The sequence below is a fragment of the Elephas maximus genome, chromosome 19 (assembly GCF_024166365.1).
Source record: "Elephas maximus indicus isolate mEleMax1 chromosome 19, mEleMax1 primary haplotype, whole genome shotgun sequence".
Classification (NCBI taxonomy): Eukaryota; Metazoa; Chordata; class Mammalia; order Proboscidea; family Elephantidae; genus Elephas; species Elephas maximus.
Window position 1 is genome coordinate 49,777,234 of NC_064837.1, and position 22,058 is coordinate 49,799,291.

General features: G+C 49.5%; 3 protein-coding genes across 3 annotated transcripts; 2 read left to right on the top strand and 1 right to left on the bottom strand.

Moving 5' to 3' along the window:
* On the top strand, window positions 1–3,029 carry RPL27 (ribosomal protein L27). Its single transcript, XM_049861091.1, has 5 exons — window positions 1–79; window positions 319–401; window positions 1,595–1,764; window positions 2,714–2,824; window positions 2,944–3,029. The coding sequence occupies exons 2-5, from the start codon at window positions 321–323 to the stop codon at window positions 2,990–2,992; spliced, it is 411 nt and encodes a 136-aa protein (XP_049717048.1). The 5' UTR covers window positions 1–79; window positions 319–320; the 3' UTR covers window positions 2,993–3,029.
* Window positions 3,030–4,825: 1,796 nt separating this feature from the next.
* Window positions 4,826–14,187, top strand: IFI35 (interferon induced protein 35). Its single transcript, XM_049860233.1, has 7 exons — window positions 4,826–5,008; window positions 12,328–12,426; window positions 12,784–12,931; window positions 13,012–13,118; window positions 13,220–13,406; window positions 13,519–13,625; window positions 13,840–14,187. The coding sequence occupies exons 1-7, from the start codon at window positions 5,003–5,005 to the stop codon at window positions 14,029–14,031; spliced, it is 846 nt and encodes a 281-aa protein (XP_049716190.1). The 5' UTR covers window positions 4,826–5,002; the 3' UTR covers window positions 14,032–14,187.
* Window positions 14,188–14,345: 158 nt separating this feature from the next.
* VAT1 (vesicle amine transport 1) lies at window positions 14,346–20,923 on the bottom strand. The gene is made up of 6 exons (XM_049860232.1): window positions 20,411–20,923; window positions 17,571–17,778; window positions 17,003–17,173; window positions 16,809–16,898; window positions 16,025–16,266; window positions 14,346–15,866 (listed from the first exon to the last, which is right to left on the bottom strand). The coding sequence occupies exons 1-6, from the start codon at window positions 20,861–20,863 to the stop codon at window positions 15,783–15,785; spliced, it is 1,248 nt and encodes a 415-aa protein (XP_049716189.1). The 5' UTR covers window positions 20,864–20,923; the 3' UTR covers window positions 14,346–15,782.
* Between the last annotated feature and the right edge of the window lie 1,135 nt (window positions 20,924–22,058).

Below are 22,058 nucleotides of genomic sequence, written 5' to 3' on the forward strand. Positions count from 1 at the left end.
GGTCACTTCTCCCCACCGTGAAACGTCAACGGAAGTGGTGTTTCTTCTTTTCGGCTGTCGGCATAGGTGGTAACTGTTGGTAAGTAGAGGCAGGGGAAGGGGCTTCAATCCGCCTCCATCCGCGGCCAGGGGGTCGGATTGCAGGGCGGCGCTAGATGCATCCTGTTCCTCGGCCTCTGGTGGCTTCGTAGGGGATCCGGTCTTGCTACCAGGGCCTGCGGGCCGCCTGGGCCAGGTCGGCAGTGAGCGCAGTCTGAAGATCCGGGCCTGTGGCCTGGACTCTGCGGATTTCTGAGCAACCTTTCTTGCTCTTTGCAGAAATGGGCAAGTTCATGAAACCTGGGAAGGTGGTGCTGGTCCTGGCCGGACGCTACTCCGGACGTAAGGCCGTCATCGTGAAGGTATCAGCCTCGGGGACCTCTACGCCCTCGTGTTGCGGAAACCCGGGAGGCTTCGAAGGTTCTGGGGTAGTCACCACTGAGCGTTGTGGGTTGGGAGAATGAATGCATGAGGGCTTTAGAGAAAAGAGAATGCAAAATAAAAAACGTGAAATGTGTCAGGTACCTAATACCTAATGTGTTTTCCACCAAAGAGACTTTAAATAACAAGGATAGCGGCCAACATTTATTGAACCCCTGCAGTGTCAGTACTTTACGGGTGTTGTCTTGTTCAGTCTTTGTAGCAAGAGTCAGAGATGTGAAGAAATTTACTTTAGGTCGTACAAGTAGTAAGTGGTGTAGCTGGAACTCTAAGAATGGAAGTCGTTTGTGGTCAAAATGATCACCTTTTTCATGGTAGTCAGGAAAAAAGACGTCTTGCAAAAAGTTCTTGAGCAAAGAGACACCAGATTTCTCATTAAGAAATTGGTATATCTTTGCTTCAAACTCAGCTTAGCATGTTCTATACCTTATTTACCTCTTTCCTACCTTTCTGTGCCCTCCTGCCAGATTGCCCTAGGCTCCAGCCACATGCACTGTTGTTTTTTGCTGTTAAGACTCGGGGGCATCTCTGATTCCCCCTCCCCCATCTGCCTGAAACTGGTCTTATGGTGGTGGAACATGCAGGGTCTGGAGTTAGGCTGCCATTGTTTGAGTCCTGGCCTTACCCCTTAGTAGCAGTGTAACCAGGAGTCCCTGGGTGACAAATGGTTAAGTGGTCAGTGCTAGCTGAAAGGTTAACAGTTCAAACCCACTCAGAGGTGCTTCGGAATACAGGCCTGGTGATCTGCACCTGAAAGGTCACTGCCTTGTAGGGTGGTCATGAGTCGCGATCAGTGGCAACCAACAGCAGTAGCGTAACCATGTAGGAAGTTAGTAGATGTAAAATTCTAAGCACTGTGCTTGGCGCATATCAAGCATGCCATAGATGTTTCTTATTTTTTTAAACCCCTTAATCTCCGGAAGCCTTTCTGGATTTCTGTTCCTGTTAACTCTCTGGACATCTTGTATAGGGCTTGTATTATGTGGTTTTTTTCTCTTTACATAGTAGGCCTCAGAGACTTCGGGTTGGGTTTATTTTTCCACCCCTCCTGTCATCTAGCATGGGGACTACATAGGCTCTCAGTTAACATCAAATGTAATTCCTTCTCATTTAGAACATTGATGATGGCACCTCAGACCGCCCCTACAGCCATGCTCTGGTAGCTGGAATTGACCGTTATCCCCGCAAAGTGACAGCTGCCATGGGCAAGAAGAAAATTGCCAAAAGGTCAAAGATCAAGTCTTTTGTGAAAGTGTATAACTATAATCACCTCATGCCCACAAGGTGAGCATTTCAAGAAGTGGGAATGAGTCCAGAGATAACCTTGCACCTATTCCGATGGTGGGAAGGGATGCTGTTTTCGTTTTGTCATTCTATAGCTTATAAAGTAGCCATGGTTTCCGGTCTTGCCTCTGTCATCTGTCTTGGGGCTGTATTCCCCCTTAAAGGCCTAGATTTAGTCTTTTTCTATGAAGACTTCCCTGATTTAACCAAGCAGGATTGAAGAGTCTCGTAAGCCTATTCTTTGTTTACCTGTCTCTCCTCACCTGTAAGCTCTTTGGCTGTTGGGTGAAGGTGGTTTCATTTGTTTCCACTCCACGGTAAACACAGGCGGAGGGTCTGGTCCGCCCTCTTTCATCTTCTAGTATACTCTAGGTTTTCAAAAATGGGCGATGAGTGAATAAAGGGTTATAAAATACAAGATCCGGGAAAGTCCTGAATGACAATTGCATGAACCTGGCAGTGTGTGCCTAAAGCTTGCTGCCTTAAATACTGCGTGTTTATTCTTGGTTTGCTGGCCTAAAGGGACAGCTGCTTCTCAAGTGTTGCATGCTGTGAGGTTGAGGTGGCTAGCTGCCTGGCTTCTGCATTTTCATAGTGGGACTCTGGGTGACTCTATAGGCATAAATTGAACAACACTAAGTAGAATGGTTCCAAATTAAAAGCCAGCCAGCTGTTATCTGTGGTGGAAGTAAAGAAATCTAATAAAGTGATGTAGAAATATAAAGTAGTCGTGGGAAGTTGAAAATGGATTGTTGAGTTTTTTAATAGCTTGAGCCCATTAAAATTAAGGATTTCCAGAAGGAAAAAAAAAGAAGTCATTAGGACTTTGGCACAGCTTGCAGTGATTACTCTTGTGGAGTCACACCTGATACTTCAATGTCCCAGGAAGGCTTGGGGGGCTTGTGAAGGCCCCGACAGCACATGAACTGGTCCTCCCATCACTCCCCAGGTATTCGGTGGATATCCCCTTGGACAAAACTGTTGTCAACAAGGATGTCTTCAGAGACCCTGCTCTTAAACGCAAGGCCCGGCGGGAGGCCAAAGTCAAATTTGAGGAGAGGTAAGTACTCTTTGGTTGGTAATTGTTGAGGTACAGTTTCAGTATTCCCTGTGAAAGAAATTCCATTTCTCTGTTGTCCTCATTGGTGTCTTTTTTTCCCCCCCGCCCTCGTCCTCTAGGTACAAGACGGGCAAAAACAAGTGGTTCTTCCAGAAGCTGCGGTTTTAAATCTTTTTGGTTTCAATCATTAAAAATACAAAAAATCCCTGTGTCTGACTGCTGCATGTGTTACTAGACTGGGAAAGGGGGAACATTCATGGAATGGGAGACATCGGCGGATGGTGGATGACGGACTGACCGGGAAAATCTGAGAAGTTATCTTTGTGAGACTTAAGCTACTGTTCTCAGCCTGATAGTCCTTTAATGATCCCTCAGTGGGTAAAATATGATCCACTGAACTGTTTGCCAGAAACGCTACTCCTGACATTTCTGTGGGTAGTTTTTCCCTGAAGAGAATTAACATTTCTGGCTTTGTCCCATTACATGCCAGGAGAATCTGTTCCCCTTTCCTGCACTGTGGCATCAGAAACACCTCTGGGTAGGGACCAGGTGCTTTGGATTGAAAACCATTGATGAGGGTTTCGAACCTTATTAGCACTGGTGTTAATCACCCAGGTGGCTTTTTTACACCAGATTGCTGAGGCCTGGTCAGAGAAGCCATTCCTAGTGGGACAAGGGAGAGGCCCCCAGTCTGGGTCCTGGTTGTCAAACCAGCAGGAAGGAGTGTGGTTCACAGGACACAGGCTTGTGTGGTGCATGAAAGGCTTATTGGTCCCTCCTGTCGCAATTTACAACTCATCGGTTACTTAAAACTATGACTTACCGATGAAAGAATTTGTGGTTCCAAATCACTAGGAACTAGAATGAAAACGAGCCCGTTTGCCAAACTTGGCACCACCCTAACTGAAAAGAGGTGGGAGGTAATGCTGGAGTGTGATAGTGTTAGGAAACAAATAGCTTTACTCTGATTTACATACTCTCATTTGAACCCTCTTGCCTCTAGGTATTAGGTATCTGTTAAGACACTTGTTAAGTGACATGCCGACTCAAGGTCATAGAAATGGAACAATTTAAATTGCTTGACAAAAATTATCTCAAGTTCCAACTTCGAATACTGTTCCAACCAGGCTTGGGTATAGGTTTCTTCACTTCCTAGTACTGTTACCTTCAGCCAGAGTCTGAATCTCTTTACTTCTTTCATCACATATAAAATGCAGATAGATCCAGCTCTGTGGGGTTGTTCTGAGGATTGAGTTAATTCATGTAAAGCAGAAAGGTGTTGGGCATATAACATTCACTGCTCAAAAAATGCTGGCTGTTACCAGTTTTGTGAATTTGATCAATTCTCCTGGCAACAGTTTGCATATGTTCGGGAATTATTTTGTTGATGCCTGCATGTGCCCAGCATCATTCTAGGCTTTAGGGATACCCCTGCTAACAAAGCAGATGATTCTACCAAGCTCTCAAAATCTTGAGCTTTGAGCTGTGGTGGTGTTTTGTGCCTATGTAAAAGGCTACTTGCCCCTGCAGGGATAGTGTCAACTGATTTAGTTCTGACAGTGCTTACGACATGCCGGGCACTGTTAAGGCACCAAGGATACAGCAATTAACCAAACCTCCCTGACTTGGGTAGTTAGAAATGCTATGAAGAGAAAATCCCAAGATATGGAGAGAATTGAGAGGGGTTGCTATTTGATAGCTATGATGTGAACTATACTTAGGTCCTGGTGAGGAGAGTAAAAAACGAGAAAGAGAACTTGGGGAGGGGATATTTGAAGATGAGTGCAGGTAAGAGACCTGCATGAAGTTCATTGAGAAAGGAGTTAGAGCTGGCATTGATGCTTTGCTTGGGACTAGCACTCAGTTTGCAGCTGTTTGTGGGGTAGTTTTCCCTGAGACTTCATCGTGGTGCAATCTGCTTGGAAGACCAGGGAGGCTCCTCCCAGGGGTGGGGAAGCCTCTGCTGGGGGCGTGTGAACACCAAAGGGTAGGGCTTTTGCGGAAATGAAAGTGGAAGCAAAGAGCCCTCGTGAACCCTGAGAGGTGCATTTCAGGCCCTGCTGTTGCTGGAGGAGGCCGAAGCCCCACAAAGGGTACAAGCAAGCCTTTAGCAGTGGTGGACTCTGCCACTTCGTCCCCAGCTGAAGCGTCAACATTTGCCAACTGGAGCCCAGACCCATGTTTGTAAGTGAGGAAGAGGGAATGCGGGTGGGGAGAAGCAGAGGCGCTCTCGGCTCGGAGCCTGTAGATATCTTAGGGCCTGGAGGCCAAGCCTCTCCCTGCTCCTCCTCTCTTAGACCAGCTGAAGGACTGTGGAGAAACACAGGGTTGGGATTGCCTCTCCCTTGTGGAGCGGGCTCAGCAAGTCTTCCCCTAACCACCCCAACGCTCTCTGTCCTTCCATCCCTGCTTTATTTGTAGTCATAACACTTATTAGTAACATATTGTAGATAATTAGAGCTCCACAAGGGCAGAAGGTTTTGTCTTTCAGTCACTGCTATATAGAGCCCAGAACAGGGCCTGGCATGTGGTAGGTGCTTAATAGCCATGTGTAGTGTTGTAGAGAAAAACTTGAATGTTGTTTCAAGTTAAAAGAGGTTTATTAATGGTTTTAAAAAATTGCAATTGTGAAAATAGGTAACTCGCTGAAAATGGAACCAGGTAGTCCCAGGGCAATTTGGTTTTACAAGTATTGTTATGGGATAAAAAGAGGAACCAAACCATAGGGAGGGCAAGTGCAGGAAAATCAATATTGTAATAATCACACTGATTGGTCACTGGTTATTAATAGTGATTACAGATACTTTCATAGAATGGCTAGCTCATGGTCACAAGATGCTTACGTGTGTTTTCTTTGTGTATCTTGCAAAAATACCTTGTTGGCACCCAGACAGCACTTTTCCTGAGTACGTGTATTTTGAGGGGTGCAGATGGTCACTCGGTCAAAACCCCTCGGGACGTATGGTTCCACATCCTGGTTTTGATCACCGAGGAAAAACATGTTTTTCTCAAAAACATAGCTGTTAGTCCAGATATCCAGATTAAAATTAGATAGCACTGTCAGCACATCACGTCTGTGTCTCACTGATTGCTCTGAACGTTTTTTTTTTTTTCCTGAGACAATAGAATGAATGAGTGAGTGAATGAGTAGAATTCTTGTAGCCCTCCTATTCTTTCACCTCTGTTTGATCTCTTCCCCTCTTTTGGTATCTGCCAATCCTGGGCCAGGTGCTGTTTATCTCTGACCATACCTTCATTTTTCTTCTTTACGTTCCGTTTTCTTCCCTGACCCATGACTAGGGATCCTCCAAGACCACATTTTCAAGGCTCTGTCCTTTAAAGAGCTCATCCATCCTCTTGACTTCAACCATCACCACATGCTTCTCCAACCCAGAGTCCTGTGCACCAAGTCCTGTCCCTGACCCTTTGTGTCTTCAGTGATCTGCTCTGCCTTTGTAGGTCTAATCATCACCTCAAACTCAAATATCTGTATCTCTATCAAGTGGTCTTTGGAGATAAAAAGACAGGCTTAAGCCCATTATTTAACTTTGATGAACCTCAAGTTCCTCATCTATAAAATGAGGATTATTAAAATGTTGTTGTTAGGTGCCATGGAGTTGGTTCCAACTCACAGTGACCCTGTGTATAACAGAATGAAACACTGCCCAGTCCTGTGCCATCCTCAAGAATAGTTGCTATGTTTGAGCCCATTGTTGCAGCCACTGTGTCACATCATCTGCTCGAGGGTTCTCTTTTTTGCTGATCCTCTACTTTATCAAGCATGATGTCCTTCTCCAGGGACTGATCCCACCTAATAATATGTCCAAAGTACATAAGACTCAGTCTTGCCATCCTCGCTTCCAAGGAGTGCTCTGGCAGTATTTCTCCCAAGACAGACTTGCTTGTTCTTCTGGCAGTCCATGGTATATTCAGTATTCTTTGCCAACATCATAATTTAAAAGCATCAATTCTTCTGTCTTCCTCCATTGTCCAGCTTTCACATGCATATGAGACGATTCAAACTACCATGACTTGGGTCAGGCACATCTTAGTCCTCAAAGTGACATCTTTGCTTTGTAACATGTTAAAGAGATCTTTTGCAGCAGCTTTGCCCAATGCAATACATTGATTTCCTGACTGCTGCTTCCATAGGTGTTGTGGATCCAAGTAAAATGAAATCCTTGACAATTTCAATCTTTTCTTCATTTATCATGATACTGCTTATCGGTCCAGTTGTGAGGATTTTTGTTTTCTCTAGGTTGAGACGTAATCCATACTGAAGGCTGTGATCTTTCATTAGTAAGTGCTTCAAGTTCTCTTCATTTTCAGCAAGCAAGGTTGTGTCATCTGCATATCACAGGCTGTTAATGAGTGTCCCACCAACCCTGATGCCACATTCTTCTTATATATCCATAAAATGACCTCATCCTCCCTTGCCAACTCTTTGTCTTTAGAAAAAGCAATGTAGTTTCAAGTTGTCTTTGGAGATAAAAAGTCAGGCTTGACTTACGTAAGCCCATTATTTAACCTTGATAAACCTCAAGTTTCAAGTTTCTCATCTATCAAATGAAGATTATTAAAATAGAAAACATTTAATATAGCACTTAATATACCACTGTTCCAAGCAAAATTATAGGTGAAAATTGCTGTTATGCCCATTTTACAGATGAGGAAATCAAGGTACAGAGAGTGAAATAAGTTGCCCATGGTCTTGTGGTAGTAAGAGGATCTGGGATGGAAGAAGCTCGGCTCAAGTTTGTGCTCTTAATTTATGTTAAACTGCCTCCTAGTACTCCCAGGATGAGCATAAATTACATGAGATTTTATCCTGTTGTTCTCAAGTTATGTTCTAAACTCAGCAAGTGTCATGAATTGAATAGTGTTCCCCAAAAATATGTGTCAACTGGGCTAGGCCATGATTCCCAGTAGTATGTGGTTATCCTCCATTTTGTGATCCAGTGTAACTTTCCTATGTGTTGTAAGTCCTAACCTCTGCCTGTGGGTAATGAGGCAAGATTAGGTTATGTTAAATTAGTGTGGGATACAACACCCTTATTCAGGTCACATCCCTGATTCAATGTAAGGGGAGTTTCCCTGGGGTGTTGTATCACCTTTTATCTTACAGAAGAAGGAAGCAGAGAGATAGGGACCTCAAACCACCAAGAAAGAAGAGCTGGGAGCAGAGCGTATCCTTTGGATTCAGGGTCTTTGCACTGAGAAGCTCCTAGACCAAAGGAATATTGATGACAAGGACCTTCTGCCAGAATTGACACAGAGAAAGCATTCTCCTGGAGCTGGCACCCTGAATTCAGTCTTCTAGCCTCCCAGACTGTTAGAGAATAAATTTCTGTGTTAAAGCCATTCGCTCGTGATATTTCTGTTATAGCAGCACTACATAACTAAGACAGCAAGTAAGGGAGAAGAATGTATATAGTCAAAGTAATCTTATATCCATTAACTAACTCATCCCTAAGTTGAATATACCATGGAATACCAAAAGAACAAATTCATCTTGGAAGAAGTACAACCAGAATGCTCCTTAGAGGCAAGGATGGCCAGACTCTTTATCTCACATACTTCGAACATGTTATCAGTAGGGCTCAGTCCCTGGAGGAGGATATCATGCTTGGTAGGGTAGAGGGTCAGCGAAAGAGAGGAAGACCTTCAGTGAGATGGCTTGACACAGTGGCTGCAACAATGGGCTCAAGCATAGCAAGGATTGGGAGGATGGCGCAGGACTGGGCAGTGTCTTGTTCTGTTGTACATAGGGTCGCGATGAGTTGGAATTGACTCGACAGCACCTAAAAACAGCAACAGTGAGCACAATTTTTTCAGTTGAGCACCAGAGAACGTTAGCTTGCATTTAGGGCCCATGTTATCATGTATAGGGTCGCTATGAGTCGGAATTGACTCAATGGCAATGGGTTTGGGTTTTTTTTTTTTTTTGGTTTATAGTTGAATTCAAGTAAGTGACTAGAGTTAGCCGGTGTTATTCTTAAGAGGGTCCTTTGAGAAGTTTCAGGGAGTTGGGGACAGGAGGTGGTTTTGTGATTCATAGACCGACTGTGCCTGGCACATCATAGCAGACCCTCAGCAACTGCTGGTTCTCTTCCTTGCCTGCTGGGTCAGTGGCCTTATTCCAAACTCTCACACAGCCTGGCCTCATCTTTGGCTCGTTCCCCTCTGTCTCCTTCATGCAGGCATCCATAAGGCTTTTCTTTGTTGAATGTCTTCATCTCTACATGTTCCTTCTGTCCCCCCTGCCAGAGGCCCAGGCCAGCTCCTGCCACATCCCTCAGAATTTCTGGGGTAGTTTTCCTCCTTCCAAGGTCACCATTCCAGTTTCCCCAGGCATCACTGCCAGGTTGGTCTTTTTTTAAATACCACGCCCATCATGTAACTCCCACTTTCGGAAATCTGTATTAGTTCCCCATTTCCTACTATATCAAATCCAATACTTTTTTCCTTTTTTAAAAATATTTATTTTTGGTGGCAATATACACAATCAAACATACATCCACGCACAATTTCTACATGACCAGTTCAATAACATTGGTTACATACTTCACATTGTGTCACCATTCTTACTATCGCTACCCGTATTATTTCATCACCATTAATTTAGGCTCTCTACCTCTTAACCTGGAGCCCTGGTGGCACAGTAGTTAAGAGCTAGGACTGCTAACCAAAAGGTTGGCAGTTCAAATCCACCAGCTGCTCCTTGGAAACCCTATGGGGCAGTTCTACTCTGTCCGTAGGGTCGCTTTGAGTCAGAATCGACTCTATGGCAACGGGTTTGGTTTTTTTGGCACCCCTTGACTAACACTTGTTTTGGATCCAAAATCAACGCCCATGGAAGCAGCAGCCAAGTAATCAAGTGATATATTACACTGGGGAAATCTGCTGCAAAAGACCTCTTTATAAAGTGTTGAAAAGCAAAGATGTCACTTTGAGGACTAAGGTGCACCTGACCAAAGCCATGATATTTTCAATTGTCTCATATGCGTGTGAAAGCTGAACAATGAATAAAGGAGACTGAAGAACCTTTGAATTATGGTGTTGGCAAAGAATACTGAATATACCATGGACTGCCAGAAGAACAAACATATCTGCGTTGGAAGAAGTACAGCCCGAATGCTCCCTAGAAGCAAGGATGGTGAGACTTCGTGTTACGTACTTTGGACACGTTATCAGGAACCAGTCCCTGGAGAAGGACATCATGCTTGGTAAAGTGAAAAAGAGGAAGACCCTCAACAAGAGGGACTGACATAATGGCTGCAACAATGGGCTCAAACAGCAATGATTGTGAGGGTGGCACAGGACTGGGCAGTGTTACCTTGTGTTGTACATAAGGTTGCTATGAGTTGGAATGGGCTTGCTGGCACCTAACAACAACAACCCGTTCAAGTTCATCTTTGCTTTAGATTAACTATTGTCAGATTAAGTTCATATAAATAATTATAAGAGTACTATGCTCAAGGCAAACATTTTTTATTAATTGGGCCAAACTGTTATCAAATCAAGCAGGAAAGCTATTAATTTTAAATATTAAATAACATTACCAATTAGATTTTCAATTATGTACAATCATAATCAAGATTCAAAGCAGAAGTAAAAGGAGGATAGACTGAGGACTTAATCCAGCCCACAGGTGTATTTCATTTTTTGTATATTTTAAAAATTAAGCCATCTTCTTAAAATAAAAATCCAGATTCCTGATTTAAACATGCTGAAATGCTGGGAACCAGATGCCCATGTGAAAAACTTAACAGTTGAGAAGAGGTTGCCCATTTTCGTGGGGACATATGTCCTCTAATTTGTCAGAGTCCCCACTATTCCCTATTATGCTGCACTGACTCCCTTGATGCATTGATGTCATCTAACTGGCCCCTGAAAGCATTGAGTTTGCAACCCCTGATGATATAACTAACTGTAACTATAAATAACTAGGTACCTTTCTCACTACTCATAAACTAGCATAATTTGGTCAAGCCCTAGTTTTCATCTGCTTAAAATAGATCTAACTTACACTGGATTTTATTTCCCTTTATAATCTGCTCCTGTCATTCACACGACACATATTTACTGAACACCTGTTCTGTTCCAGGGATTCTGCTAGACTCTGGGGACAGAAAGATGACCAGGACAGAGTTTCATCTTCACAAAAGAGCTCATACTTCATTGAGCTGATATTATTTATCAGTGTTTGCAACACACACTGTAAACTCTGTTGTCTGCTCCATCCCACAAAAAAAAGGTGCTTTTATTTGTATCCCTAGTGTCCTTCCCCTGCCTGTGTTATCAGCTCTCTCTCTGGATCGGCTCCAAATCACACCCAGACTGAGGGACCACTTGGTACAGTGGAAAGGGTAGTTAGTAGTCAAGGGACAAGCTGGGTGACATGGGATAACTTACTTCCCTGCTCTGGGCTTGATTTCTTTACTGTCTGTAAAGCACAAAGGTTAGCAGGGTGAGGTCTGGAGTCTGAATGACTTTGCCTGGTGCTGAATGACTTTGCACAAGTCAACCTCTCTGAGCCTGAGTTCCCTCCTCTAAAATAAAGATAGGAATGGTATGCATTTCATAGGATTGTAGTGAGAATTAAGTGATATGATCCATATAAGGAGCTTAGCACAGTGCCTGGGTTACGCTGTTAGCCACAGTCAAGTCAGGTGACCCCATGCACAACAGAACAAAACGCTGCCAGGTCCGGCACCATCCCCATTATCACTTGTGGGGTTTCCATTGTGATTCATAGCACCATCCCCATTATCACTTGTGGGGTTTCCATTGTGATTCATAGGGTTTTCATTGGTTGCTTTTTGGAAGTAGATCACCAGGCCTTTCTTCCTAGTCTGTCTTAGTCTGGAAGCTCCACTAAAACAGCATCACATAAACTTCCAGTGACAGATGAGTGGTGGCTTCACTTGAGGTACATTGGCCGGGAATTGAACCTGGGTTTCCCATATGGGATGCGAGAATTCTACCAATGCACCTCCAGTGCCTCAGGACAGGCATATAGTAAGTGCTTAATGTTAGTGAATCATATCATGACATTTTGCAAGTCTAAGCCCCTGCTCCTCCTCAAAGCCTCCCTTATGTTAACCGGAGTCTGTCCCTCCTCCAAACTTCCACTGCATTCCACAATGCCATGTGACCATGTACTTGTCTCCCACTGCCCAGTGTCTCCTACCCTGCCTAGTTCAGTTCCCAGCATCTCACAGCAGGTGCCCAGTGGGTATTTGTTAAATTCTAGATGGGCAGTAATAAACCAGCTAAGGCTGCAGCAAAGGCTCCTGGCCTTCTGAGAGAAACTGAGATGCAGCTGGCCAAGTCCTGGGTACAGTGAGCTAGGACCAGCCCAGACTAAAGGTGGTGGGTTGTTTTGGGTCTGGGCATCAGCTCTTCTTCTGTAGCATCCAGAATAGCACCTGCTTCCCCTGGGCTTGTTCAGACTTAGGAAAGGCAGGTAGATGTCTGGTTGGTCCCCTCTGTTCCCATAGGCCCTCCACACCCTCCTGGAGGAGCAGGTCAGACTAAGGGAGAGGCTTCAGGAGTTGCAACAGCTGAAAAGGGACCCCAGGAATGCCCCCCAAGACAAGGTAAGGTGGGAGGGATGCAGCCTGATAGAAAGAGCTGGGAATCAGGGAGTTCTTAGTTTCACTCCTGGCTCTGCCACTTCTTTGCTGTGTGACCTCCAGTATGTTACCTGAACTCTCAGTCTTCTCATCTGTAAAGTGGGAACTATCTCCTTCCAGGCTTCTGTGAGGACAAACTAAGATCTTGTATGTAAGTGCCTCACATGGTACATGACCTACATTCATCCAGCTCTTCTTTCTTTTGTAAATGTATTTAGCTCTGGCACTCAGCATCAGTGGAATGGGTGCTTTCTTCCTGGGAGGGAGTGAGGAATTCTCCCACCCTTTGGGCTGCATCGGCCTCCCCTTTCCCAACTCCAGGTCCCATTCCCAGTGCCTGAGTTCCCCCTGGTATTTCGAGGCCACACTCAGCAGGGCAGGGAAGTGCCCAAGTCTTTGATTTCCAACTTGCGGATCCGCTGCCCTCTGCCTGGAGGCTCAGCTCTGATCACCTTCGATGACCCTAAGGGTGAGTTAGGGGGTGAGTGGGAGAGCCTCAAGCCAAGGCCTGGGAGGCTCCCCATTACTGACCCTCCTTTCCCCACCCAGTGGCTGAGCAGGTGCTCCAACAAAAGGAGCATAAGATTGACATGGAGGATTGCCGACTGCGGGTGCAGGTCCAACCTTTGGAGCTGCCCATGCTGACCACCATCCAGGTGACAGAATGGCAGGGCCCTGGGATGTGCAGGGGTGCTGTGCACCTGCGCAGGGGGCAGTGGGGCTGTGCCTGGGACCACTCCCCCATATCTCCCCTTAGATGTCCAGCGAGATCAGCAGCCGGAGGGTGCTGGTCAGTGGGTTTCCTGCAGGGCTCAAGCTGAGTGAGGAGCAGTTGCTGGACAAGGTGGAGATCTTCTTTGGCAAGGCCTCCATTGGGGGTGGTGATGTGGAGATTCGAGAACTGCTGCAAGGAGGTGTCATGCTGGGTTTCACCAAGTATGGAGGTAAGGGCCCAGCAGGGCCTCCTGGAGGGGAGATTAGGGTACAGGGTGCATTGGGCCACAGGAGAGGAGAGGACTTTGATGCTAAGGATCCACCCCTTCCCTGTTCCCACAGTGGCCCAGCGCCTGTGCCAGATTGGCCAGTTCAAGGTGCCACTGGGTGGGCAGCAGTTCCTTCTAAATGTCTCTCCCTACATGAGTGGGGAGATCCAGAAAGCTGAGGTAAGCAGGGGGTGCAGAACGGGGTCTGGGCCAGGGTATCTATCTGCCTGCCAGAAACTTGCCCAGGGAAGGATCAGAGCCCCCTAACCCCCACTGACCTACCCAGTGCCAGTTTGTCCAGGCCTCCAGACCCCTCCCATACTCACATGGGGTGTTGCCTGCCCCAGCCTCTTACTCTTCTGAGCCTTTGCCCATCTCTTGGCTCTTTTCTCAGACCTGGTTCCAGCCAGTGCCCCGCTCAGTGGTGGTGTTCAACATCCCCGACGTCCTGGATGGCCCAGAGCTGCACGATGTCCTGGAGATCCATTTCCAGAAGCCCACCCGTGGGGGCGGGGAAGTGGAGGCCCTAACAGTTGTGCCTCCTGGAGAGCGGGGCCTGGCGGTCTTCACCTATGAGTCGGGCTAGGGGTCTGTCCTTCACATCACCGACCCCAACCCCTCTGCCAAGGTTCTCAAACTGGGCTGGGGGTGGTGCATGTAAGAGAGAGATCTTTATGCTTACCACAGGGCAGGGATTATAAGTTACGAAACACTGCCCAATTACAGCAGAAGTGTCTGGGTAGCATGGTGTTCTTCCTCATTTCATGTCTTGAAAGGAAATTTGATTTGGGCCTGGAAGGGAGGCTGGGGAGGGAGTGACAGGCCAGAAGCCTTCTGCTGTCAGCACTGGCTGTCCAGGAGCCCACCTTCCCTTCTACTTTCAGAGGCAACATCCAGGACCAGGGTTTGGTTTTTTATTGACACAAACACAAAGGCAGCTGCGGTAATGGGGTGGGGTACACAAAAGCAAAAATCGCACTTCACATGTTTAGGCCTCTCCCCCCACCTCCCACTGGCAATGGCTGGGGCAATAACCCTCCCAAACCCCAGCTTGTAAAGCAGAGGAGTTACACCTCTACCCCGGAAATCCCCGCTTTGGCTCCAGTGGCCTATCTCCTACCCCTCGTTCCCTCCCAGCGCCAACTCCCCACCCGTGTAAACAAAGTTTGGGGCTGAGTCAAAAAAGCTACCTCCTTACACTGAGAAGGCAGTGGGGCCCCCCTTGACAGCAAGGGGAATGTGCTTTGATTTTTACTTTGGTCCCAGAACAAGACACAAACAGCGCTGCCTCTCAAAGCCCTGGATGGTAAATGCTGCACTTATCTGCAAGGCCAAGAAGCCTTCCCCACCTCTTCCTCTTCCTCAGCCATCGATAGAGAACTGACAGCCCCAGAGACAGGACATGGCACGCACCACAACAAGGGCAACTGCTTTCGCCCGGGCCTGGGAGGCTAGGGCTAGACGCCCACCCACTGGCACATACACAGATTTTTGGCAGTAGTGTGGGACTGGGGACAAGTGAAACCCCAGCTCCACCAGAACAAGAAGGCACTGGGGAGAACAGGGGCAGAGAGGGAGGCGGGGACTGGGACCCTCCCGCCACACACACACACAAGCATAGGTTTTCCTTTGCTAAGGCACTGAGAACAGATCCAGAGAACTCAGTGAAGTGGGGGCTCTGTGTTCCTCCCACAGAGTTGTGACCTGGGGGAGGTCTGATTCCCACTTGTGTTGTGAGAGGCAACCTTGGCTAAGAGTGGTAGAAAACCTGGAGGTGGAAAAAACCCAATTGTGCTTAAGAAGTTGGGGACAGAGGAAGAGGCCATGCGAGAGTTCACAGGTGGGCAGTGGTCAGCCTGGGGGTAAAGGGATACTAGAGAGAGACGGGTGCATGCTGGACTCACAGACTGGCCCCCATATCCTGAGCTGACATTTCAATTCTTTGGGGAGGTGGTGGGGCACGGGCAGAAGCACACAGAACAGGACCAGAATAGGACGGGGAGGGACCTTGGCACAAAAGCAGCACAGCAGGCCTGGGGAAAGGGTGGGGGGCAGGAAGCACTCAGCCTCCCTGTGACCCTCCCTGTCCCCTTGGCAGGGCCCAGACATCCAAGTGGTCACTTCCCAACCAGGAAGGAAGGGGGAAAGGGCAGCAAAGGGGAGGGGGCAGCCCTGACTGAAGAGAAAGGGCAAGGAAGAGGTCATCCTCATGAAGACCTTTGGGAGAAAGAGGGCAGAGCATTATGACAGAGGATGAAAGGCAAGACTAGTGGTCAACAGAATGTGGCTTCCCAACTTCCCCCTTCCTGGGTCCCAAGGGTTCTCCAGCCCCATGCCCTAGTTCTCCTTCTCTGGCCCAGGCACCAGGAGGACCTTGCCCACATTCCTCTTCTCCTGCATCTGCTTCATGGCATCAGCCACCTGGAGGGGCAAGAAAAGACTCTGCTCCCAAAGCCATCCAACCCCTACCCACAAGAGCCAGCCCAGTCTGCCCTCCTCTTCTCCAGGAATCCTCCCCCTGGAACCTCGGCCTTCAGGAGTCCTACCCCCAGGACCTCCTTCAGAAGCCATCTGCTCACCTTCTCGAAGGGCCAGACCGAGTCAATGTGGGGCTTGATGAGGCCCTGGTTGTACAGAGCCACCAGGCGGGCCACCACACTACTGACCAGCTCCACCTCGCCCTCCAGCTGGCCCAGATGGAAGCCGCACACAGCCCGGTTGGCCTGCAGCAGCTGTAGTGCTGTCACACTGAACTGATTCCACCAGGTGCGGGCCACGGCCATCAGGTTCCGCTTGGGGCCTGTCAGCATGTTGGCGGCTCCTGAGGGATCAGGCACAGCCAGTGAATCCAGGTGCTGGGCATATCCTGGCATGTTTGCATCCATTGTCCGCCCTCTGTGGTCCCCTTACAATTATCCACAACAGTGCTAGAGATGACAGGACTGTCCTCAACCTCCTAGCTACCAGGCCCAAACCGATTTCAGCTGACTCAAAAATTGCTCTCATCTTTATTCTTTGTGTGAAATAGTTTTTTAAATGGACACACAGCTTGCCCAACAAGCCCACAAGTTAGGTCAGAAGGAAGGCAAACTGGTTGACTTTGCATCAGCAACAATCCCTAAAAAGGAGCACGGAGGGAACACTGAGAATTTACTAGAATTGGCATGAAAAGTTGTGAAAGAGGACAGTAGCTGGCACCCAGGAAGCAGCAATCTGAATGCCAGGGACCACTCCCAGCCCTGGTGCTCTCTACAAAGCACTGTCCCTTCTCCCATTCCAAAGCCCTGGAGCCCTGAGCCCCACCCCTCAGACCCACCCTCCTTCCTCTAATATCCCCTCTCCTTCCCTAACCCACTAACTCACCATAGGTGACGACTTTGCCCATGGGTTTGAGAAGGTTGTAGCCCTTGGCAGTGTCTGACCCACCCAGAGGGTCCATGACGATGTCCACTCCTGCCACAGAGTCACGGGAGCCAGGAACAGCTTTAGGATCCATAGGTCTAGCGACTCCCTCCCTGACCCCACGTCCCACACACCTCCCATGCCCTGATCCCCACCTTTAGGGGAGACCTTTTTGACCTCGTCCACATAGTCACTCGTGTGATAGTCGATGGGGTGTGCGACCCCATTCTCCTTCAGTACTTCGTGCTTGCTGGCCGAGGCCGTTCCAAACACGGTCACATTCTCCACTGTACGGCACAGCTGCAGGGCTGCCATACCCACACCCCCTGTGGAGACACCCATAACAGGGATATGGAGTAGCCTGGCTATCACTCCCCATGCTAGCATCTCAAGGGCCGGGTCCATAACCCTCATCTTGCCTCATTTTGATTGGGGCTTTCCTCCCTCATTCTATATCTAATTTCCATAATTGAGAATTGGGGGCAGGTGGGTGGAGAGGAGGGGGTGCTGGGTGAGGGCACTGTTAATACGGACAGCACACTAGGCTGGACCTGGTGCCTGAATGTTACCATGGCAACAGCACTGCAGAGGCCTCTGGGCGCCAGAGGCCAAAGCAGCCTGGTGTTGCCATGACTACGACAGTCCAGACAAGCTGCAGGAAAGGGGCCTAGAAGGAAATCTGGGTAGGGTGAGCAGGGGAGATAAAGGGAAGGAGCCTGTCACCTGCAGCCATGTGTACCAAGACGCTGTGGCCAGGCCGCAGGTTGCCGAAGTCAAAGAGAACCATGTAGGCTGTGATGTAATTGACCAGCAAGGCAGCGGCTTCCTCAAAGGTCATGGCCTCAGGCATTAGGAAGGTCTGGGCTGAGGGCACAGTCACCTCCTCCTGCCACATCCCCGACTTGATCAACACCATCACCCGGTCCCCTTCCTTGAGGAATGGAAGAAGAACATCATTCAGTCACTCATTCATTCACCCACAGATTTATTGACCTTCAACTAGGTACCCAGTCCTCTTTTTGACAATGAAGTCGTAGTAGAAGTAGCAGAAGTCACAGTAATAACGATGACAAATAATAACACGAACAACAAAAATAGCAACTTAATGAGGACCAGTCCCTATTTTAAATGCTTTATATGTAAATGCTCATTAAATCCTTACACCAGCTCTCTGAGGTAGATACTACCCTTATCTCCAATTTACAGATCTTACATTTGGCTATTGTGTAAGATCCTTGAACACAAGAAGTTACAGTTAAGGCAGTATGAAGCAGTAAGAGGTCAAACTCCTCGATTAAAAAATGGGCTCCACCATTTATTTAACTGTGGTGCAACCTCGGGCAAATTTAAATTACTTAACCTTTCTGAGCTCCAGTTTCCGCATTTGAAAATTAGGGCAGTTACGATTAATGAAAAAAATAATTATCTAACGGGTTTAGCACAACGTCTGACACACTGTAGTGCTCCATAATGGGATAACAGCAAGGAGGGAAGATCAGAATCCAACAACTGAAGGTAGAGGGTATGTGGTAAAGGCCATAACCAAAGAGCAGGTAAAGGTCTCTGTGAGTTTAGGGCTGGGCGTGGTCACCCAGGAGAAGTTACCAGTATTGGGGGCCAAGTAAACACCTTTCCCCAGAGATGGCAAGGTGGCCGAGGAGAGCCACGGTCCCATTTACCAGGGAAATGCTTCCCACCCCCACCTCTCAGCCACTTGCAGGACAGGGGCAAACGTAACAGAGCCTTTCCCCCGAGCTTATCAACTGGGATCCAAGGAAGGACAGAGAATGGTGATCAGGAGAAAGGAGGGCTTCTCATCACTCTCTGAAGAGCCTCAGGAAGGAGGTGTGGATGCTGTCCCAGGACAAACGGGGTCTGTTTGGGCCCTTGCCAGGAATGATGAGAATTCTGTATATCAACAAGACTTAGAATTCATGGGGAAAGGGGATGGGACTCTGCCACACACCCATTTTCATGTCCTCAGCCCCCACACTCCACCCAAGAGGAGGACCCAGGACTGGGATCCTTCCCAGCAAGTCCTGGCCTGCAGATGAGGTCTGAGGAATGGATCCTCTCCACCCCAGCACTCAGGGGTAGCTAACTTAGAAATGGCCCTCCAGAGCAAGGGAAGGGGTAGTGGCCCGTTGGGCCCAGATCTGACCCAGAATAAGTCTCACCCTGGCTCATGTCCACTCCTCAGCTCAACCCACAGCTGGGCCATGCCCCCTCCCCAGCCCAGACATCAGGAGGGAGGGGGAAACCTACCCCCAGAATCTAGGCTCTTACATCAGATTGAGCCCTGGACGGGATAGCCTGTATTTACCAGGTGGAAAGTGTGGGAGGGGAGGTCAGGTGGATGGCCTTCAGCAAGCCCTCCCCCACAAAAATTCCTCTTAGCGCCTTCCCAAGAGCAGGGTTACTTAAAACTGAGTGGAGAGGGTGGGGCCGGAGCTGAATTTGGGAAGCTCTTTAAGAAGGAGCTGTTTGCGGTACAATAAAGCCAAGTAATCCAGTTCTGGTATCTGGGTCTGGCCGTGGGGCAAGAGGAAGGCTGCATCAGGGGCTGCATCTCAGGGGCCTCTCTTGCAAGCGCCAGACTTAAAAAATAAAATAAAAAATGACCTGCAGTGGCCTCACCCCAGGTCTCTCAAAAAATTGGTCATTTAGGACTCTCCTGTCCCCAGGGTTGTGGCTAAGATTAATGATAAATGGAAAGGAGACACAGAGCAGCAGAGCTGCGCCAACCTGCTCACGGTGCCACACCTCCCCACCTAGGCCAAATGGACACAGCAGGGTTTCTGAGGCAGGGGTCCTGCACAGGAAGGCGGAGGCGGATTCCGCTGGACCTTCCCAAGGCCAGCCACGCCTGCTGAGTCACGGGAGGAGGAAATATTGCAGTCATAGGGGACAGAGAGCCCCAAACAAAGATCCGGAGCCCCAATCCCGCCTTCTTCACCCCAAGGCCGAACGGGCAAAGGAAGTCCTCTGGCTGTGGGGGACCAGGTCTCCCACTGCCCCATGATGGGCGTGTTCCGTCACTCCGGCCCTGCTCCGGGATGGGCCGCCTCACACCCCCGCAGACCACGGGGCTGCATGTGACTCGGCCTTTGGCACGGCGGCTGCGCCCTCGCCCAATTCCGACTACCCACATCTCCAGCTCCCTCGGGGAAACGGGGCTCTACCGTCACTCAGGGTCACAGACCACAATTATTCAGGGAGTGTTTGGGGGTCAGAGGTACAGGTACGGTTTTACTAAGAGGTGGTGGGCGTTAAGATGTCTGTGCGCATGCGCAAGGGCGCCTTATTGTTTCTTTTCCCCCCTCCCCGCCTCTGGGCGGTGGCCGCAGCTAAAAATGATTTGGGAGGGGGCGATAACTCCACAAAATCCAGTTCTCCAGGAGTGTCAGAACTAGGATCCTTTCCCACGCCCGTCCACCCCAGTCGGGACAAGTTTCTCCTGTTTGCCACACCCCCGGCACCGCCCATTCGTGCCCACCTGTCGAGCAATCCGCGCAGCCCCTCTCGTCCTGCCGCCCCGCCCTGGCCCACGCCGCCCCGCTCACCTTGCGGTCGCTGACTCCTTCACCCACGGCGGTCACCACGCCCGCGCCCTCCATGCCCGGGGTGATGGGCAGCGGCGGCAGCCGGTCGTACAGTCCCTGTCGGGCCATGAGGTCAGCAAAGTTGAGCCCGCAGGCCCGGACGCGCAGTGTCAGCTGGCCAGGGCCGGGGGCCGGGGGCACGGCCGGCCGGCTCTGCAGTTTCACTTTGTCATAGCCGCCGAAGCTGGTGAGCACCAGGCAGCGCAGCGGCGGCGGCAAGGCGGCTGCAGCCTCCTCCCCGACCGCGGGCGGCTGGGGGTCGCCCGCGGCCTCGGCTTTCGGCGGCTGAGAAGAGCCGTCTTCCTCGGCCCCTGCCTTGGCCGCCGCTACCACGGTGGCCGCCTCGGCTGCCTCTCTCTCTGCGGACATGGCTTGGGCTCCCGACGTGGGTGCACAGTTGGACTGAGAGTGCATAGCTCGGGAGGACCGAGTGCACGTCTGGCAGAACTGCGGCTGCGGGCGCTGGACAGCTGGAGCGGGGCGCGGCGCCGGGCTGGGGGCGGGGCCGGGGGCGGGGCCTCGCGTGCTGGCTTAAAGGGCCAGCGCCTGGGCTGCTGGCGCCGCGGGAGCGCGAAAAGTGGATCAGAGGAGGGCCGGCAGCAAGACACGCGCGAGGGCACCCTTGGGGTCATGCGGACCGCTATTTATTTTATCATAATAAAGCTGTGCGTGTTAAGAAATAATTGAAGGAGCAGTCTGAAGGACAATCTCAAGACGTGAACTACCATCACATTTGAGGAGCCAGCCACCTGTGGACCCGAACCCAACCAGGTTGTACCTCAGACTCTGACTCTTCATACGTAACCCAGGGGCGGGAATCAGATCCCATTCAGTGTGGTTTTGCAGGGGCAAACTGGGAGCATGGAGACCGGGCCTTTAAAAGTTTCAGTCTGATTTTGGTTGGTAATGCTCTGTGCCTCAATTTTCCTTTCTGTAAAATGGTGATATTGCTTTAGTTATCCTAACAAGGTTGACTAGAACAAGATAAAATGAAATCGAGGTTAAGAAAGCGTTTGAAAACGATAAAAGATGGTATGCAAAAAGGTGGTTTGATTATTGTTAGACTCAGAATGAAGCCGTTTAGGGCTTGGTTCTGGCTGTCACTCTGGGCAGTTCTTCCCTAGTTCTCTCTCCCCAAGCATCCACCAGAGGACGCAGCTCCTCAAAAACTTTCCATTCACCGCTTGGCCGGAGGAACTCAGTCAGTCCGCGCTTCCCTGCTAGTTTGTGCCCCGGGTTCAGTCACAACCCCCGACCAAGCCGCCCGTTGCCATGGGGACAGAAAGCTGTGATGTCACCACTATCCCGGTGGGCGTGTTGGAGTCAGATACCCCGATTTCACCAAGATCCCTTTCCAGGATATGAGGGTAGGGGAGGAGACAGAACCGAGAAGACTCCCTCCTTCCCCCGCCATGTCGCGCTCCCTCGTGCTCAGGAAATGGATTGCTGCCCCCGCGCGTGCCCGCACTGGCACACTGGCGTGCACGCGTGGGCACGCAGGAGGCCTGAGTCTCGCGCCGGTGTTGCCCCGCCCCCTCAGAACTTCGTCCCACCTCTGCCCAGCCCCCACCTCCAGGGAAGTCAAATAAGTCAAAAAAGGCCAGCTCCG

What these genes read in the sequence shown, in the direction of transcription:
- RPL27 (XM_049861091.1), top strand. Translation starts at nt 321, where the DNA reads ATGGGCAAGTTCATGAAACCTGGGAAGGTGGTGCTGGTCCTGGCCGGA. An exon ending in GTAAGGCCGTCATCGTGAAG is followed by an intron (nt 402 to 1,594) that starts GTATCAGCCTCG and finishes CTTCTCATTTAG; the next exon opens with AACATTGATGATGGCACCTC. An exon ending in AAAGTCAAATTTGAGGAGAG is followed by an intron (nt 2,825 to 2,943) that starts GTAAGTACTCTT and finishes CTCGTCCTCTAG; the next exon opens with GTACAAGACGGGCAAAAACA.
- IFI35 (XM_049860233.1), top strand. An exon ending in GGAATGCCCCCCAAGACAAG is followed by an intron (nt 12,427 to 12,783) that starts GTAAGGTGGGAG and finishes TCCCAACTCCAG; the next exon opens with GTCCCATTCCCAGTGCCTGA. An exon ending in CACCTTCGATGACCCTAAGG is followed by an intron (nt 12,932 to 13,011) that starts GTGAGTTAGGGG and finishes TTCCCCACCCAG; the next exon opens with TGGCTGAGCAGGTGCTCCAA.
- VAT1 (XM_049860232.1), bottom strand. Translation starts at nt 20,863, where the DNA reads ATGCACTCTCAGTCCAACTGTGCACCCACGTCGGGAGCCCAAGCCATG. An exon ending in CTTGGTACACATGGCTGCAG is followed by an intron (nt 17,174 to 17,570) that starts GTGACAGGCTCC and finishes GTGTCTCCACAG; the next exon opens with GGGGTGTGGGTATGGCAGCC. An exon ending in CAAAAAGGTCTCCCCTAAAG is followed by an intron (nt 16,899 to 17,002) that starts GTGGGGATCAGG and finishes ACTCTGTGGCAG; the next exon opens with GAGTGGACATCGTCATGGAC.